Source organism: Sinocyclocheilus rhinocerous, unplaced genomic scaffold (assembly GCF_001515625.1).
Source record: "Sinocyclocheilus rhinocerous isolate Xijiao unplaced genomic scaffold, SAMN03320098_v1.1 scaffold2267, whole genome shotgun sequence".
In the NCBI taxonomy this organism is placed as follows: Eukaryota; Metazoa; Chordata; class Actinopteri; order Cypriniformes; family Cyprinidae; genus Sinocyclocheilus; species Sinocyclocheilus rhinocerous.
This window is the reverse complement of record NW_015625573.1, coordinates 85,462-106,163: the sequence shown is the minus strand read 5'-3', so window position 1 is coordinate 106,163 and position 20,702 is coordinate 85,462. Positions and strand designations below refer to the sequence as shown.

General features: G+C 36.2%; 1 protein-coding gene and 2 pseudogenes across 1 annotated transcript; all 3 read left to right on the top strand.

Moving 5' to 3' along the window:
- The window catches only part of LOC107751010 (IQ and AAA domain-containing protein 1-like), a 10,984-nt pseudogene extending 9,502 nt beyond the window's left edge, over positions 1-1,482 (top strand).
- A 1,608-nt stretch (positions 1,483-3,090) lies between these two features.
- LOC107751005 (striated muscle-specific serine/threonine-protein kinase-like) lies at positions 3,091-12,694 on the top strand (annotated as a pseudogene).
- dmap1 (DNA methyltransferase 1 associated protein 1) lies at positions 12,612-18,803 on the top strand. The gene is made up of 11 exons (XM_016565942.1): positions 12,612-12,778; positions 13,173-13,280; positions 13,381-13,472; positions 14,666-14,864; positions 15,001-15,159; positions 15,276-15,443; positions 15,664-15,849; positions 16,057-16,128; positions 16,677-16,749; positions 17,778-18,064; positions 18,520-18,803. Exons 2-11 carry the CDS (start codon positions 13,182-13,184, stop codon positions 18,577-18,579), a joined length of 1,395 nt encoding a protein of 464 aa, XP_016421428.1. The 5' UTR covers positions 12,612-12,778; positions 13,173-13,181; the 3' UTR covers positions 18,580-18,803.
- Positions 18,804-20,702: the final 1,899 nt, after the last annotated feature.

The following is a 20,702-nucleotide window of genomic DNA, read 5'->3' as shown; positions in this document are numbered from 1 at the left end:
GCTGCTCTGCTCGTGTTCATCTTCAGTTCTCTCTTCACAGCAGTTCAGTCAGTGTACTGTTTGAGTAAATGAATTACTCCGGGATACTGGTTTATTTCGACTCACAGGGAGTGTCAGCCAGGTTAAAAAAAGTGAATAATTTAAGTAATTTGTGGATTAATGCTTACTGGAGACGCGAACCGGTTCAAACGATTCAGTCCGATTGGGTGAACTGGTTCAACCGGTTCACTAAGAAGAACCGGTTAAATCGAACGATTCGTTCGCGAACCGGACATCACTACAAAGTTCATGAGAGAGATCCATAGAGACTCTGAGAGACAGAGGAAAGTTGAGGAACAAGAGGCAGTTAGCACTGACCAGGTTGCAGTTTGTATCCAAAAGGTAAAATATATACTATTATGTCCACACAAAATAGTTATAGTGTATATATATTACTATTAGTTTACACAAAAATGATTTAGAAATACAGTAAATTACTTAACTAATTCTAATCTCTATTTAGGTGTTTAGAGGTTTCATGCAAAGAAAAATGACAAAAAGGCTGCGTGAAGAGGAAATGATATTTCTTTGAATGGTAATATGAATTATGTACTACTACCATTCAAAGGTTTGGGGTGGTTAAATTATTTTAATGTTTTTGAAACATTTTGTAACATCTTATGCTGACCAAGGCTGCATTTATTTGATCAAGTATACAATAAAAACAGCAATACTGTGAAAAATTATTACAATTAAAAAAAAAAATCAATTTTAAAGTGCAGTTTATTCTTGTAATAGCAAAGATGATTTTTTATTAGCCATTACTCCAGTCTTCAGTGTCACATACTCCTTCAGAAATCATTCTAATACTGATTTGGTGCTCAAGAAACATATTTATATTATAACATGATTGTTATTATCAGTGTTGAAAACGGTTGTGCTCAATATTTTTGTGGAAAACATGATATTTTTCAGGATTATTTGATGATTAGAAAGTAAAATAAAATCTTTTTGATATAATTTTTTTTAACAATGTAAAAGTTTTTTTTTCTGTCATTTTTGTATCAATCCTTGCTGAAGGTAAGGTACTTTTTGGGTACTTTATTATACATGCAAAGCAAAAGTATGTGCTTTGTATTAATAGTCATAAGTAAATCATAAATATTTTAATGAAGATCATTGTGCTTCTACAGCTTGACTACATGTTGAGTGTACAACCACCATGTTGCCACCAGTAGATGGAACTCTAATACTGTTTCTTTTCATTTCATTCTCTGGCTGTGCTATCTTCAGGCCATTGATCCAAAACTGTCCTATCCATCCCAAACCGAGCTGGATGCCCTAAACAATGAGGCCAACAGGCAGATCAGGCAAGATTAACATGAAGATGACTATCAGAAATCCATTGGATCTGTTATTTATCAGCTCAGGGAAGTGGAGGGCCCAGAAATGAAGGAGACCATGAAAGATCAGATCCGACAGTTGTTCATAGAGTGCCGGTGAGTGGGATCAGGGAAAGAGGGTGATGAAGAGTCGTCAAAAACAGGAGGCAAAGGTGGCAAGAAAAAAGGAAAAAAGTAACAATATAAGTGTTAACATGAGCAACCACAGTACCACATTTCCCTGCCTTCACCAATAAATGTATCAATTTGCTTATGACATCATTATCTTATGACAGTATGCATGTTTATTGTTCAATTGTATACTAAAATCCAAATTGAGGGGTGGAACAGAGCTTGTGGGTCTGTAAATACTGTATACAGATACCATCTCCATTAAAGAGGCACGGCATGTCTCCTAGTCCATAAAACATGAAAAACATGAAGCGTGAAAAATATGATCACAGGGTTTATTGTACCTAACTCACTGTACTTCAGTACTTCAAACTAAGAAACATTTCTTAGTAATATCAGTATTGAAAACAGTTGTTCTGCTTAATATTTTTTTGTGGAAACCGTGATTTTTTTTTTCAGGATTCTTAAATTAATAGAAAGTTCAATAGAACAGCATTTATTTAAAATATATATTTTTTGTAGCAATTCTTTAATGTCACTTTTGATTAATTTAATGCGTCCTTGCTAATTAAAAGGAATAATTTCTTTATATAAACCTTACTGAACCTATTTGTTGGCAAGATCTTCACAATTGCACCAGCCTGCTAAATATATGTGTTGTTTCCCTGCATAAGAATTCTTCCTGGGTCTGCTGTGGGTTGTTGGGGTCCATACATAGAGGTGAAAAGACAGTACGTGCTTCAGATCAAGGATAACTAATGGGAGAAGGGGGTTTTGTAGCCCCAGACACGTGGAGCTATGATTGGTCTGGGATGAAACTGAGACAGCCCCCAGACTAGGGTTTAAAGGATTATCTCTGATCAACAAATGGACAACAACCACTCTGTCAAAGCAACCCAACTAATTTCTGGTAAACATGTAGATCTTCATATTTCATTGAAGTAGAACTTGGGCAGTGCACTCTGATTTCACAAAGTTGAAATTGAGGTTTTGGTGCCTCATTTCACTTATGATTTTGATGCAGGAGTAAGCTGCACAACAGCATCAACATCACTGATGTCCTGAAGGTCATGCTGTTTTCGCTCTCCCTATAATTACACATACGTTTCAACTGTGTCATGGGTACTATGGATTGAATTTAGCCAAATTGCTTCACGTTATGTGTATTTCTAAGGCATGATTCTAAAACCCAATGACAATGTGTATATAAAATTGAGTCTATTTAGATTCATTCAAATGTTCAAGTTGAACTGCTAAGAATTATAATCATAAGAATTATAATAGAGTGCAATACAATATAATAGTGTGAGCAACAAAGTGACTTCGAACTGATTTATGGCTCTCGATAAATCTGTTGTCAGCAGGGTAGAGAGAAACAGAACCAAAGGACATGTGAAACTTGCAGAGATGGGATCAAACAAGGAGCTGTGAGCTTAGGTGAAGTGTTCAGGTGTTTTGTCAAGTTCTAATTTCACCTAACATCCTCACATGGCACTGGTTCCTTAACAAATTGCTATTTATATGGCATCTTCGGGCCGGCGGTGATATTGCGTCCATGTCACTTTGAGTTGAGATTTCATCTGCACATGCTTGGTGGATGTCTGCAACTCATCAGCCAGACTTGACGCCTGGTAAATGCAACAGACCTGCTGGTTTATTCAGTGAAAACAGGTAAAAAAAATAAGTTTTAAAGGTGAAATGCATTTATTTAGTCACCAAACAGAATACCAAAAAGAATGACAGTTTTCGAACATGCTTTAAGCGCTTCTCCCTTTCAGTCAGCAAAAACAGGTAGTTCCGCCCCCAAACTCATGCCATTGGTTGAGCCAATTATTATGTCAACCTCACCTGGACTTGTGTATGGTACTGCTAGTAACATAGAAATGACACAGTTCATTGTTTTATGCAATTATTATGCAAGACAACCCACTACAAATCTATGCAGTCTATGTCAGTGATGTTAAAATTTTATTGACTATTTATTTACTTGACAAAATGAAAAAATGTTTTAAATCCAATTTTTCCTCATTTTACATTTTATTTTTAATGAAAGTTTTTTTTTATTTTTATGTTCTCTAACAAAGTTTCAAAAGAACAAACAATGGAAAAATAATTCTTGAATTGTCAATTAGCATATGCAAGTAGAGACGTTGCACTTGCAGCTTCAGTTGTCAGAATGAATCCTGCTCTTTTCACATAACAGCTTGATTACCAATGACACTGGATAGTCCTGCAGTATGGGCATTCAGAATGATCTAACAAGAGATTTCACGACTGAGTGACCGTTAGGATCTTTTAATCTCTTGTGACCTTTCCAACTCAGTTGTATTGGCAACTATCAGAGAAATATGATTCATGAACTTAGGAACCTGTGCTATTGTGAATAGCCTTTGGTCAACACAACATTAATCAATGAAATCTTTGGGAATCAACTTTAAATCAAGCCTGTGAATCAGTTTCTTTGGGCTCATTTGGTAAAGGATGTATAGTCAGTTAATGATGAGATGTAGTAAATAGACTAACTGTTATGAACCAAACCATCCTTTGAGAAAGGTGGGTAGTACTACTGTTCAAAAGTTTGGGGTCAGTAAGATTTTTTACATGGTTTTATTCAGCAAGAATGTATTACGTACACTGATCAAAAGTTACAGAATATTTATATTTTAAATGAATGCTGTTTTTTTGGTCTTTCTTTTCATCAATGAATCCTTAAAATATTATGAAGAACATATTTGCAAATTTTATCATAAGAAATGTTATTTGAGTAACAAATCAGCATATCATTATGATTTCTGAAGGATCATATGACACTGAAGATTGGAATAATGGATGCTGAAAATTAAGCTTTGCAATCACAGGAATATATATATTTTTTCAAATGTATTAAAAAACAGTTATTTGAAATTGTAATTATGTTTCACAATATTACTGATTTCCTGTATTTTTGATCCTGCAACCTTGGCGAGCATAAGAGAATTGTTTAAAAAAAAAAAAAGTCCTGATCCCAAATTTTGAATGCTAGTGTAGCAAGTTTTAAAGGTGACACAGGAAATTATTGGTTACCAAAAATTGAGAAAACACGTTTTTGTTTCCCACAGTGCCTCCAAGTATTACAACAAGACTTTAGAACTCGTAAAGGGACAAGATGTGCAGTTCAAGTGCTCCACACAATCTGCTCCTTTACCATCAATAAGGTAAAACTGGTTCCATTCACTCATATAAATGTAATGGCATGTACATGGTCATAAAAAAGATCAGACAATCTATATTTACAGATGGTTTAAGGATGGCACTCAGCTTGAGGATAACAGGAAACACCAGATTCAATCTGATGTCCAGACAGGAATTCTCACTCTCACCATAAAAAGAGCTGAAGAGGCAGATCTGGGTCAATACCAGTGTGAGGTACCAGAGTCTTCTGCTACTTTTCAATGACTTAATATCATATATAGACCCCCTTATATACTTTTTCTCTGTGTTTATGATACAGCTACAGAATGAAGTGGGCAGTGCCAAGTGTAAAGCTGAACTGTGCCCTCCAGCACCATTACCTGTGACTGTCAGCATCCAAAAGCAATCACAAACCACCCCAACTCCAGGTAGGATGAAGGGGAATGTGAACAGCAATTACTATTTAAAGTAGAGAAGGTATGCATTTGTCCATTAAGTCTCGCCATGTGGTGGTGAGCACCAGTAGGCTTTGAAGGAGCACCTCAGATTCTGACTTCCTCCGTTCCCACCCATTCCTCATGTTCTGTCACTGAAACTCCAGATCTCCTGAATGTCCATTCCACTCCTCCAGCAACTAGCTCTGTAGTCTGGAGACCAAAATCATATGTTCATAAAATGTACTTTAATGTTGTGCTGAATTTCACCAACAGTTTCCCATTTTCAAGAGCTTCTTGGTCTGGAAGAAACCTTTGATGGGATCACTCAAACTATCAAAAACTTCTTTGGCCATCTTCATAGAGGCATCTGCATTGCATTATGTCGTTGGAAACATTTACTTACATTATAATATTACATTTTTTATGTACATTTACAATACCGTTCAAAAGTTTTGGGTTGGTAAGATTTCTTTATGCTTTTGAAAATGTTTTGTTATGCTTATCAAGGCTATATTTATTTCAAAATAAAGTACAGTAAAAACAGTTGTGAAATATTATTACAATTTAAAATAACTTTTCTATTTTTAATATATTTTAAAATGTAGTTTATTCCTGTGATGACAAGGTTGAATTTTCAGCATTACTCCAGTCTTCAGTGTCACATGATCCTTAAGAAATCATTCTAATATGCTGATTTGGTGCTCAAGAAACATAAAAAAGACAACATTTTCAACATTTCAATATTTAAATGTTGAAAACAGTTGTGCTTCTTAATATTTCTGTGGAAATTTATATATTTTTTCAGGATACTTGGATGAGTAGAAAATTACAATTTATTTTAAGAATTAAAAGAATTTTGAGGCATTCATTTGAAATAGAAATATTTTGTTATTAAAAATTACTATATTGTCATTTTAATGTAATTTATTGTGCCCTTGCTACATGAAATTATTAATTAAAAACTTAAAATTTTGAATGGTAGTGTATGGTTATTTGTCTTTAATTCATATATTCATATATCAACTTCATATATCATTTGTAAATCGTATCATACATAATGTATTCTTTAATATATCATACCTATGTGGTTATATGTTTTAATTTATACATTAAGTGGTCCATAAGCAGCTTTTGAACACTTGTCAATCATGTGCATTTCCACATCCAGATTAACACACTTTCCATCCCATTTCCTTTATAGTCACAGAGCAGGAGACTAAAGATCTGATCAAAATCATCATGTAAGTGTCTTCACAAAGATGCCTCAGCATTTTGCATGCATGCTACTCTCCCTTTTTGCCTTTCTTTCTGTCTCTATTCTTCTCCTTGTCCATTCCTCAGATCTGTTTATATACATGTTCTCACGATTTCTTAGTCAGTGCATGCTCTGCTAAAATGTCACGTCCATCTTCAAAGCTGGTTATGTGCTAAGACTTAAGCCTGGCTGCAGACAGGGCCAAGTGGCTCTTTGCGCTGCTTGTGAGGCAATGTGACTGTACACTTGTGATCTGTGACTTAAAACACTGGTCGAGAAAGGCTATGACACTTCTTGCTCTGTGTTTATACCTGTCATTATCAGGGTAATCTGTTATTTCACAACTGAGTTTAGAGAAGAAATGAAAACAAATATCCTACCATATTCCTTAAAGCTAATTGTACCACCACAGGTCTTAGTGATTGAGTAATTACATTAACAATTTTAATATTTTACATCAATTTTTTTTAAACTGCACTATTAATGTACTGTAAGTACAGTTATTTATTATTATAAGGTATTACTTATGGCATTATCTCATTTTTAAAAAAATATATACAATTCTTAGATTTATATTTATTATTATTAGTATTATATTATTTTGCAATATACACTGCTATTCAAAAGCTTGGTGTCATTAATGTTTTTGAAAAGTCTCTGCTCACCAAGGCTGCATTTATTTGATCAAAATTAATATTGTGAAATATTATTACAATTTAAAATAATTGTAATATATTTTAAAATTTAATTTACTCCTGTGATGGCAAAGCTGAATTTTCACGCAGCCATTATTTCATTTTTTTGAATTGAATAGAAGGTTGCAAAAGAACAGTGCTTATTTGAAATAGAATAATTAAATAACATTAATGTCTTTTTCTCTAAAAAGAAGAAAAGTTGTTTCTGAATAAAGTTATTTTAAAAAAGAAAGACAATCTTATTGACCCCAAACTTTTTAACGTTAGTGTATGTTTAATAAAATTTAATGAGTTTGACAACCTAATTGTTTTCAAATAGAGCCCCAGTCCGAAGGTTGGCCCAGTTCCTTTGTGAAGAACCTGTTTCATATGCTCTTTCAGCCTGGATTTGCTGAACCGTGAGTTTACATACAGAAATCAAGAAAAGGTTAAAATTATTATTCATTGTTTTTAGGCCCAGTTATATATTCAACAGGTTCTGGAGGGTATTGGATACATACACAGTATGAGCATCTTACATCTGGATATCAAAGTAAGTGATTATACTTACTTTATATTAGTAGGTACTATAGTTATATTACAGTATTATTAGTATTATAAGTGGCATTAATTTAAGCTTTAATGTATTACAAGAAATTTCACTGATAGGATACTAAAAGATAATCCTTTTCTGACATTGGACTAATTGGTGTCTTTGGTAAAGACATCTTCTGACCTGTGGCTGTCCTTCTAACATTTTGCCAAACTTATATTTAAACCTTTTCTCTGCAGACAGATAATATCCTAATGGTGTCCTCTGCGAGAGAAGACATCAAAATCTGTGATTTTGGCTTCTGCCAGGAAATTGACAACTCCAGACACCAGTACAGCAAGTTTGGGACACCTGAATTTGTTGCACCAGAAATTATCCACCAAGAACCTGTGACAATAGCCACTGATATCTGGTAAACAAACTTTTGTCATTTGTAGCAAATTGTGGTGAACAAAATTTGTGATGTTCAGAAAAATAATTCTGTCCGCTTGATCATTTTATTGATCAGTTATTTTTTATTTATTCCAGGTCAGTTGGTGTGGTTACTTATGGTGAGTGCATTGAAGAAATGGAGCAAGCAGATATTTTTCTTTATTGTTCTTTCTATTTTCTCTGTATTCTGCAATTCTGTATGTCCATAAAATCTAAAAAATAATTGTACTGTTAGAAAATATTGAATGTTTTTTTTAAGATTGCTTTTTTCTCGGTAGCTTAACATGCCACTGTCCTTTCTTTGGGGAGAACGACCATGCCAGACTGATGAAGGTCGCTGAGGGTGTGCTGTACTGGGACACTCCTGAGATCATAAGCAGAAGTGCGGAGGCACAGGACTTCCTATAGGGTTCTACAACCAGACCCAGAGTAAGAACTGCTTACATGTGTGTATTTGAAGCTTTTGTGAGAAGCAGTTCATAAAGTTGCTTTGTTTCACCCTCTGCATCTGAGTGTTTGTGTCATGAGTGGTTTCATGTAGGTAGTCATCTGTGTTTATACCAACAAGCAAACATAAAATAAGCTGTGTGCACAAATAGAATTCACGTTCATCAGAAATGTGATTACTTTTAGGTTTATTATGAATATGAAGAACCTGAGGACATAAATACCAAAAATGTAAAATCGTTTATTTCAAGAAGAAAATGGCAGGTAAGATTTGAAAAGATTTCCTCTGCCATTGAATGTCTTCCTACACTTTTCTGTGCTTCTTCCCTTTTCTTTCAGCGTTCCTTGACATGTCTCGACTCAGTTCTGACTCTGAGACCGATCCCAGAGTTGTTGGAGGCTCCTCTGCGTGACATTTCAATTACTGCTGTAAGGAAGACCCAGGAGCCCAGCAGCACCTCCCTGAGTAGTGGATCCTCCTCAGAGCTTGATGTGGCAGATACCTGGGACTTCTTCCAGCAGGTGAGCCAGGAGGATGAAGATGATTTGGAAGAAGAGGAAGAATATGACCCATATGCTCATGTGTCAAAGACGCCCACAGTTCTAAAACGGGGTGAAGATGACATGCTTATTGGTGAGGACCAAATTCACAGCAGCCCGCTGGTGATTCCCATGACCGCACCATCAACAGAGCCGGTCAGTTTGGAGAGGAGGGAACAGTAGCCCCTATCTTCACCTCTCTGAGAGAGATGAAGTATTGGATCCCATACCACATCGTAGCCTCATCAAGAGCACTTTTTATTGCAGCTCCAAGCAGCTTTCACCCATGTCTGCTCGTCACATGATGCTTCAGGATAAAATCCAAGCTAAAAAGCAAGAGCGTGGCCGTAAACCCCTCCGCGCCAGCCTTTCGCTAGCATGCTCGCTTGATCACGGTTCAGAGGCTTCTAGCAGGGTAGGCTCACATGAAGAGCTCTCCCACAGACACCACAATGATGAGACCTTGATCTCTGGATCCTCTGGAAAAACATCTCCATGCTCTTTACTACAGGACTCTGAGGATGAGGACATGGAGAATGTCCTTAGATCTCTTCGCCAAGACCTCCCGCAAGCCCAGCCAAGATGACACACCAACAGTTCAAGTTCTGGTCTAAATGAGATGTGCAATAAAAGTGACATCCTTCTGAGAAGGCAGGACGAGAAAGCAAAGAGTTGCTTCAAAGATATGCCTCAGCCCCAGCTCTACAAGCCAACCCCCCTAGTGGGAAATCTTCTAAGCCTGGATTCATGAAGATCTTCCACAAGCACTTGTGGGCTAGCCATTCTTCTCCTCAACTAGAAGGCTCAGAAAAGAAACAAACAGCAGGAGCATCCTCACAACCCAAGACCAATCTTTTAATCCTGAGGAAGAAGATGCAAACTTCAGCCTCTAGCATTACAAAACTGTTTACCCGACAGTCCAGCAAGGAGGACGTAGAGAAGAAGAAAGGCAGTAGGCTACTATTGTTGCTTTAACACAGTTGAAAATACACTATTCAGTTTTCAAAAACACCTTTGCTTGTGCATAATAATTATATCTCAAATTCTTTCTAACAGGACCAATTGTGAAGAACCCCTCCCCTGTCATGCCAGAGAAAATGACTTGCCCTGCAACAGTACCAACCGCCAACTCATCCGAAAGTCCTCACAAGAAGTCCAAATTGTTCTCGCTGAAAGTGACGATATTTAAGAAAACCAAAGGTTAAACAACTAAAAAAAACATTAAACTGTTCCATATAATTATTTATTGTAGATACACTACCATTCAAATGTTTGGGGTCTGTAAGATTTTAAGATTTAAAAAAAATAAGTCTTTTATGCTCACCAAGGCTGCGTTAATGTAATTTATTCCTGTGATGGCGAAGCTGAATTTTCAGTATCATTACTCCAGTCTTCAGTGTCACATGATCCTTCAGAAATCATTCTGATGTGCTGATTTGATGCTCAAGAAACATATTATTAATGTTGAAACCACGATACATTTTTTTCAGGATTTTTTGATGAGTAGAAAATTTAAAAGAACAGAAATCTTTTGTAACATTATAAGTGTCTTTATTGTCACTTTTGTTCAATTTAAAGGGATAGTTCACATTCAGTTGCTGGTCCCCATTGACTTCCATAGTATGGAAAAAAAAACCTATTGCAAGTCAATGGGGACCAGCAACTGAAGGTGAACTATCCCTTTAATGCGTCCTCACTGAAAGTATTAATTTAGTTAATAAAAAACTGACCCCAAACTTTTGAATGGTAGAGTATTTCATAAAGTTGAAATTTAAATTGTTTTCTGATTTCCAACCAGAAAATCCAGTCAAACCATCCAGGCCAGATGTCATTCAGCTAGCAGGGGGAGGTGCTCTTGTGTTCTGGAAGCCTGTGCTGTCCAAAGAACTTGTCACATATTGTATTCAGTACAGTGTTAATGGTAAGAATACATACTCAGACTCAGAAAAAGATATTATAATAAATCTCATTCTGTATTATGAGCATTTGTATTGTTTTTCATTGTGTTTTTTCATGGTACCTCATAAAGAAAGTTTTCTCCTTTATATTATGTGGGGAGTGGAGAATATTGTCAGAGAATGTCACAGACAGCTGTTTTACAGCAAATGCCCTTCCGAGAGGACCGGGATATATGTTCAGAGTGTAAGTATCTTATCACAAACAAACCAATTTGCTTTATGAAAAATATTTTCTGTTCTGTTTGTTAGGTTATATTGTCCTTCCTAAAGCTCCTGAAATCTTAGAAGGACAAGGAGTTGGACCCGAAACTGATATCTGGGCTGTTGGTGTTTTGGCTTTTATAATGTAAGTTCTTTTACTCAAACCATAACAGTAAGGAATAGTTACAGCACCATTAGGGCTTCCTTATTATTTAGTCATTAATCATTGATCTCCTCAATTCTCTTTAATTGTCATTTTTAGGTTGAGTGCAGACAGTCCCTTACATAAATTGGGAGAGGGATCGAAACATCAAAAAAGGCAAGATCCAATTTAGTCGTTGTTACCCAGGTCTCTCCGAGGGAGCCATCAACTTTATGAAGAATACCCTGAGCAACAAAGCCTGGTAAAATTCACAGACCCACAACTGATGTTTACTTATTTTGAGTGTTAACATCCAAACAACTCCAAAACCCCTGGATACAAGGAGACCGTCCTCCCTCCAAACACACTGACTCTGTGGTCTGTTTCTCAACAGACAAGCTGCAGGCCTATCTCGGGGAACGAGAGGTCAAGCGAGACCACGTCCGCACAAAAATGAAACTGCCCTTCCCATAATTCAAGGGACAGAACATATTTGGAAGCTGAAAGTGATGTGTGAAACTGTGAAATGCTTTTTGTAGTTTTTTAAAAGCTGTGCTGCTCTCCCAGATGAGGAAAGATTATGATGAAAAGTTTTAGCTGTAATGATAATTAATTCAATCTCTTTAGATATTTCAACAGGTGTAATCAGGCAATCTGCATGACATGGCTTCAAATATTGCTTTGTAATCATTCGAACAGTGACACACTACTTACATAAACACTATTTTACAGTGGTGTAATATGGATTATATGGCTTTTGGAGTGCAAACCTATCTGTCTGTATATCTATTTAATTGTGAATGCGAGATGTAGAACAGGTTATCACAGCATTATATTGTGTGTTTTTTTCTATTTATGTCTTTTTTTTTTTGCCCTGTGTTGTTAAAATTGTTATGGCACTGCTCTATCAGGGACAACTTTATTGTATGATTTACATTATTTGGTTAAATGCAGTATTTTATTCATCAGTAATATTTTTCTCACTTTAATGCAACTTTTACTTAATGTGTAAGCATTTTGGTTTTGGATTGTAGAGTTTCTACGAGTGGTAAGGTAAATTTAGGGATTACTGTTGCCTCTGTGCTTGGACTATAATAGTTTCATACAATGCATGCATGTTTTTGTCTGCATCACTGCAAACTGCCATACACTTACAATAAATGTTTTATTATACTGTAAAACCTGTTGTTTTGTAGTTTGACTCTATACAAAGACAGTTGCTATTTTTAAACACACAAACCCCTAAGCAAGGCGTTTTATGATGCCTGGTTGAGGACAGTATTGTAGATGCACTTCTTCTTTTTGTTCTATAGGTGGCGATCGTTTGCACAAGTGTGTCAAGACGCACAGAGAAGCCGACCATCGAAGAGGAGAACGGCATCCGCCGATGAATATAGCATTTCAGCCAACACTGACCCGTAAATAAAGACCAGCGTATATATTTTAGATACACAGACTACCTGTAGTTTTGTCAGGTAAGATTAAATGTTACTTATAATACCCTTATAGTTCATAAGTGCAGTTCTAGAAGTACTATATGAGCTCAATATGGTTCCCGCCTGTCAGGTAGCGTGTAAGCTCATTGATTCCGAGATTTATGTGTTTATTAGCGCTTCGTTTTTAGCTACTATTTATTACTTTATCTTCTACTTGCTTAAACAGACCCAGCAGACAATTTTGAATATTTAACCCTGATGTATTTTCTGTGTTGGGGTGTATTGGTCGTCAGATTTACTGCAGCAAGCAAGTTAATTCATTTAGCACTCGTATTACAAAGACTATCCTTATTTTCAAAAGCAAACCAACCACTTCATTGTATATGTATATTATAATGCACCTCTTTGCTTATCATTTTGTTTAAACTATTAGTCCCTCACCATGACGACCGGTGCTGATGTGAGGGATATTCTGGAGCTGGCAGGAGGAGACAATGATTCAGGACCCATCAGCAAGAAGGACATCATCAACTCAGACAAGGTAAACTGTCACAGATGAGAACCGACACCATTAGACTTTCTGTGACCCATGCTTTAGCTTTGTATTGTTAAGACTATTCTCATTCTGTTTGTTGTTGTAGAAAAAAGCCAAGAAAGTGACAGAGACATTAACCTTCAAGAGACCAGAAGGAATGCACAGAGAAGTTTATGCCTTGCTGTATTCAGATAAAAAGTAAGTTGGCAGGCTCAGCTCAGCCTTTTCACCTCATTGTTTTATTGCCCATATTATGAGATTGTATTTGCATTGCCTTCTAAAAATTGATTCCCATGGCTGATGACAGATCATTTGGCTGTTTGAATGTATCATTCTTTTTGTTGAAATGACTAAAATGACTAGAAAACATGTTTTGTTGTATTAGTTGTACAACTAATAGGTTTGTATGAGTTTATTATGAGATTTTATTATAGCTGAATAATTCCCAGCTCTTGTAAATGAAAAATCTATAAAAATATATACATATATTTTTATATAAGTAAATATATACTTAATATACAATACTATTCAAAAGTTTGGGTTTGGTAATTTTTATTTAAATTTTTTTAAATAAAAAGTCTCCTATGCTTGCCAAGGCTGCATTTGTTTGATCAGAAATACAGTACAAACAGTAATATTGTGAAATATTATTATAATTTTAAAATAGCTTTTTTCAATTTTAATATAATTTAAAATGTAATTTGTTCCTGTGATGGCAAAGCTGAATTTTCAGCAGCCATTACTTCAGTCTTCAATGTGCTAATTTGGTGCTCAGGACACATTTCTTATTAATATTAATGTTGAAAACAGTTGTGCTGCTTAATATTTTTGTGTAAACCATGGTGCATTTTTCAGGATTCTTTTGTAAATAGAACGTTCAAAAGAACAGCATTCATTTGAAATAGACATTTTTTGTAACATTATAAATGTATTAACTGTTATTTTTGACCAATTTAATGCATCCTTGCAGAATAAAAAATATTAATTTGTTTAAAAAATACTTATTGACCCCAAACTTTTGAGCAATTGTGTGTATGTAGGCTATATATATATATATATACCCAAAATAGGATGGATTGGCCATTATTGAGCACTATAAACACATGTAATGTCAGTTTCATTCATACTGGAAGCCGCTGGAGGCCGCCCTCGTGCAGAAACTCCACAGAAGTAATAGAACTGATGACGCTCCAAATGTTTGTCGTCTGTTGCTTTTTTCAAATGTGTTTTGTTGTGGGACTAGTTAAAATTTTGGCAAGTGAAAATAAAAGAAAAAGCATAAAAGAAAAACTTTTATTGTTGAGCCCTGTATGCTGTCCGTGGAATCTGATATTGTTACACTGAAAAGTGACAACATATAATGAAGTTTTATATGGTTTTCCCTCTTGCAGTCGGGATGCCCCTCCCCTGTTACCGAGTGATACTACGCAAGGCTACCGGACAGTGAAAGCGAAACTGGGCTGTAAGAAGGTGAGGCCCTGGAAGTGGATGCCATTCTCTAATCCAGCCAGAAAAGATGGAGCCATCTTCCATCACTGGAGACGTGCAGCAGAGGAGGGAAAGGACTACCCATTTGCTCGCTTCAGCAAGGTAGGAAAGAGAGAATGATATTGAACAGAGTAGGAGAAATTGACATAAGTAGAGGAGAGAAGAGATTATTTATTATTCTTGTTTTGAAACTGACATTCATGTTGCATGTTATTGAAAATATTATTCCTGTTTCAAGACTGTGCAGGTGCCTCTGTACTCGGAGCAGGAGTATCAGATGTATCTTCATGACGATGGATGGACGAAAGCTGAAACGGATTACCTGTTCGACTTGTGCAAACGTTTCGACCTGCGGTTTATTGTTATACATGATCGCTATGATCACCAACAGTACAGAGTAAATTCCTCTACAAGATTCAATTTTGTACTGAACATAAAAAAGTAACTTGACCATGTTACAATTTGCTTCTTTCTAATCACATTTCCTCTCTGATTTAATTGTTATTATTGTAGAAGCGCTCTGTTGAGGATCTTAAGGAGCGTTATTACAACATTTGTGGCAAACTGACAAAAGTTCGGGCAGGAACAGGGACAGAGCCTAAGATCTACATATTTGATGCTGGTCATGAGAGACGCAGGAAAGAGCAGCTCGAGAGACTTTTCAACCGCACTCCAGAGCAGGTGAGAACACTCAGACCAAGACCAATCTTTATCAGTGCATAATTATTGCAACAGTGATGCAGAAATGTAAAAATATTTTCAGTTCATTATGAAACTGTGGTGGGTGCCAGAATTTTGGTAATTAATGTGACACACTGGAGGTAATGGTGTAAGTTCGTAATAAGTGATGGGTACAAGCTTGATCTTATTTAGACAATGTGCTTGCGTTTCCTTTCTGTAGGTGGCAGAAGAGGAATACCTGATCCAGGAGCTGAGGAAGATTGAGACACGCAAGAAGGAGCGTGAAAAGAAGGCCCAGGACCTCCAGAAGCTCATTACAGCCGCTGACACGACGACAGAGATGCGCAGAGCTGAACGCAAAGCCACCAAGAAGAAGCTGCCGCAGAAACGAGAGACAGAAAAACCTGTAATCCCCTCAAACTGTCTAAATTCAATTTTTAACCTGTCTGTGATAGTAACAGTGGTTTGATGGGGGAAGATAAACTGTATTTTCAATTGCAATCATCCTAATTTTGCACTTCCTTTGCAAAAAGTAAAAATAAAAAAAAATCTGTAAACTTTAATACTTTCTACCACTTGCTCCTCTAATACTCTCTCATCTGGCCAATGGCAGGCTGTTCCTGAAACCGCAGGCATCAAATTCCCAGACTTCAAATCTGCTGGTGTTTCACTACGGAGTCAGAGAGTAAGATCAACTTACACGCTTCGACAAAACTGACCCCTGATCCATTTCTTAATATACAATCTCTGCATAATATTATGATACATCCTTCACTGCAGGAGCCTATGGCGTTTAACTTCTCTCTCATTAGCCAGGAGTTGATTGATTCACACAGTCATAGGTAGAGTAATCTACCCACAGGAAGGCATTCCTCCTAAAGAGTAATGAAGGGAGGTCGCTCTATATAAAACGCATTAAGGATGGTACTGGGGTAGTGTATGACTCAGATGTGGCTGGTCATCTGTTAGTCAGACTTGGGTGCATAAACATGTTTTGATCTGCCCTCTCTGAAGTGCATTTCAGGGGTATTATGAATGAAAGATGACCCCATTTTTAATCCATTGCTCCCACTTTTTCCTACCATGTAGCCATCTGAGATTAAAGGTGTTAATGTTCCAGCTAGAGTTCCAACACCTCATGGATTAAGACATGAGCACACAAGCGCAACTTAAGTTTACTGAAAGTTTATTTGTAATTATAGATTTTGATAACTAATTAATTTGTGTGCTTAGATGAAGCTGCCCAGCTCAGTTGGACAGAAGAAAATAAAAGCAATTGAACAGATCCTGACGGAGCAAGGAGTGGGTGAGTAGCATTTTTATAAGCATTCCTTCTCTCTTCTGACTTCCTACCTATCAGATGATTCTATAGCCATTTTTACTGAACGGTAATAAAGAGGTTCAATCTAAAAATGGTACTGATTCTGATTCACAAGCTCTTGATTTCAATTCTAATTTTAATTAAATTGATTAATTTAGGAAAATTTCAGTTGTAATACTGATTTTGCTTGATTTAGCATATTATGAAATGTTCTTTTCTTACATATGCATTTCTTGTATAAAAATAATATAACATTATATAAATTTGTTTTTAAATGACAAATTGCTGTAAATCACATTAAATAGTTTACAGTAGTCAACATTTGAAGTGGATCAAAAAAGTTCATTAAAGTTGTCCTAAGACAAGAACGGGTATTGTTTTGGTTTTAGGACAACTTTGATGAAAGGTTTTGATCCACTTCAAATGTTGACTACTGTAGATATTGAGACTTTTGAATGGGTTTTATTATGATTTTTTTAAAGAATGATGAGCATTATATGGACAGGCTCAAAGCAGTTGTTTACTTGTGAAATGGATTGCTATGTTTGAGCTTTGTTTCACTAAAAATAACTTTTAAAAGAATTATTTGTGGCTACAATGCTCATGATGTATGCTATTGCATGCAGCCTGTTGGGACGAAGCAATAGAAACATATATTTATATAAATATATATATTTGTATTTTTATTTATATTTTATTCCATTATTTCAGAGTACAGTGCCTTTTTTATCTCATAACATTCAGTTCAGATTTTAAACTCTAAAATATTACTTATTTTGCCATGGTGCAGAAAACACTGGCATAGAATAAAATAATTGATTGATCATGAAATTTTAAGAATCAGGATTGGGTTTGTTGAAAGGAGAACATTTTTACCCAGTTATAGTGTTCTTCATCTAAACCTTCTAAAATCAATTCGTGCAAACAAACAAACAAAAAATAACTACACAGTTCTAAACACAGAATTTGCTTTGAACCATCTCATAACGTATCCCTTATCCTTTCCTCGATAGACCTCAACCCCATGCCCACAGAGGAGATTGTGCAGATGTTTAATGAACTCCGCAGCGACCTGGTCCTGGTTTATGAGTTGAAGCAGGCCTACAGTAACTGTGAGTACGAACAGCAGATGTTGCGGCACCGCTATGACGCTCTGCTAAAAGCAGGGGGCGCCGTCACACCACTGAGTGAGAGCAGTGGAGCACCTGACAGTCAATCCTGGCCTGGCGCTGATGACATCAAAACCGAAGCCAAAGAGCAGCTTATTGATGTGGTTGGAGCTCCACTCACTCCAAATTCGGTGAGTTTTCAGCGGGAAGTAACTACAAGTGCCTGTCTGTAAATTGCTTCCATTGTCCTCATTTGTAAGTCACTTTGGATAAAAGCGTCTGCTAAATGACTAAATGTAAATATAAATTGCAATGACTTAATAAATTATTGGCTTGTTAATTAATGATAGACCTACTTTAGTGATAGACCTCAACAAGCATCATCATGCAATTTGATCTCCTTTTAAACATTAAAAATATTTATTTGAAACCCAAATTCAGTTGTTTTCATATAATTTTTGTTACATATTTTTTGATTATACATCATCTACTGATGTATTGATTTAAAGCATCAATTATTTTACAAAATTATAAGCGTTTAATGTTTTTAAACAATTGAATGCATGTGATTTTTAAAATGAAACTAAAATTTACATACAATTCCACTGGCATTAATATTTCAACATGGTTTCTTCTCTTTGCGCAGCGCAAACGCAGAGAATCTGCCTCAAGTTCCTCATCTATTAAGAAGGTGAAGAAACCGTGACATAAATGACTTGGTAAACTCAATTGGACATTTTTTGGAAGAGGATAGAGAGGTTTGTGGAGCTCTCTTAAGTGATTGCCTGCTTCAGGGTCAGAGGGTGAGGTTGTGGTTGTAGGTCATCTGTTATCTGCTCTTTTGATGACCGCTCTCTGGCTCTCTCTGTTAATGTATTCATCACAATGACTACCCTCTCTGTCCACCACCCCTCAATCCCACCTGCTTCCCTCCTCTCTCCATTCTCAAGACCAAACCTGTACCATGACACAGACCACCCTTGACAACCTATTCCATTATACCACCTCTTCTGTCCAACCAGGCAGCCTAAACCCAGATGAACTGTAAATTGGCAGAAGAAAAGAAAAGTCTGCTTTTTTGTCTGAAATGAACGTATGCTGGACAGACGGTATGAGTGACTGTTTACTGAATTTATTGAAAGTATGTTTGCTTTTTGGCTGCATCTTGAAACAGCAGACTCTGGAAAAATGTCTCATTTTTTGGAGGCGTCCCTGTCTAACTGGCGTCTTTACATCTGCCATTCTGATTTGCCTGTTTTCACCTGCAGTCCTGCTTTTTCTCAGAAGAGCAGTAAACAGAGTGTCACCCATCTCAAATAGATCTTCTTGTATATTGAGCTCATTACCTGTAAAATGTCATTGTGTTTAATAAATGTTTTTCCCCCTAAGTGTTTCCCTTTTGATTTGTTAAAGTGTAATGAAAGGAAAAAAATGAAATCGAATATAAATATCTTGTGACCATGATTCAGTGTTGTAATGTGACTGCTATTTAGGTTATGGACTGGTTTAGATTTAAAAAAAAATGTAGTACAATAAGCCAAGGTAAAATTTTCACCCTCATCTGACAGTGAAGCTGAAAGCGTTAACTAAACACACCCATGCGTTGATTTGTTCCGTGAGATCCGTGTATTTCGCTCCGCATTTGTGAGGCGCTCTGTGCGTTTTAAATGAGCTGTCAAGCGCGCGCATCAATAACGGCGCGTGCTCTGCCGCTCGTCAAAGCCACTTCATGAATTCGCCGCGATAAAGACATCTCCAGTAAATTCATTACAGTATTGAACATGACAGGTAACATTTATAATTTGCATGTCAACTCTGCATAACCCGTGATAAATTTATTCGAGACAGAGTAAAGAGCGGTAGTGAGCCTCTCAACTGAGGCGATAGCATAAGACCTTCTGACTGAAAGGTTTCTTAAAGGTTTGCTATTAAAATGTATTTTATATGACAAATATATTTTACTTTAAAAGTGAACAACTTGTTTATTTGTAGTTAAAAATGTATTTTATTAAACTGTTTTTGAGTAGGCTATAACTTGAGTTAACGGGCCATTAACACCAAGGACAATAACAAAAAAGTTTTAATATTTGTTCCAATTCTTAAAATGGGTAACTTAAGTCCATACCACAGCTATAACCACAACTGTAACTAAAAAGCTTTAGTAATTGTTACAATTCTATGAGAATATGGAAGTCCACACCTCAGCTATTCCGATTACGCCACAGAGGAACGATGTCATTGGAATCACTTACAGAATGATTTTGGCTTTCAAAAGGCCGTCACCAACAATGGTAAGCAAAAATATAACCATAAAGGCCCTTATTGTCATATATTTCTCTTTAATAACTATAATAGCGTCCGGACCAACTGATGATAACGTTCTGTTTATTGAAAGTGTGTGCTGCAGACAGTTGTCTTTTGCCGCTTTAAATGTTCAGGCTCTTTAAAGTATGGATTCTGATTGGCTGTCAGTGTTTATTTCGTTCATCACCTGGAAAAAGTGTTCTGAACGTGATTCCAATTCCTGTGTGTAATTATCTTTATACCTGTGGTGTGGACTTCCTTGTTCTCATAATAGTTCTCTTTGAGACACAATATAAATGTATACACAATATCACACAAAAACTATAGCTTAATGGCTGTAATATATGGCAATATTAGCAGTGTGCTATTTTTTAATGCATACATTCTATACACAGGAAGTCATTATGGACTTACATTTCTGACAAAATTCAGACAGTATATTTTCTTCACCAACGAAAATAGCTTCTAAAGAAACCAAAGCATCAGGCTTTGTGGGTTACCAAGCTATGCATAGAAACAGAGTAA

Excerpts from the sequence above, each read along its gene's own strand:
- dmap1 (XM_016565942.1), top strand. The coding sequence starts at position 13,182 with ATGACGACCGGTGCTGATGTGAGGGATATTCTGGAGCTGGCAGGAGGA. Across the intron at positions 16,129-16,676 it reads TTTCACTACGGAGTCAGAGA|ATGAAGCTGCCCAGCTCAGT; the intron begins GTAAGATCAACT and ends TTGTGTGCTTAG. Across the intron at positions 16,750-17,777 it reads CCTGACGGAGCAAGGAGTGG|ACCTCAACCCCATGCCCACA; the intron begins GTGAGTAGCATT and ends TTTCCTCGATAG.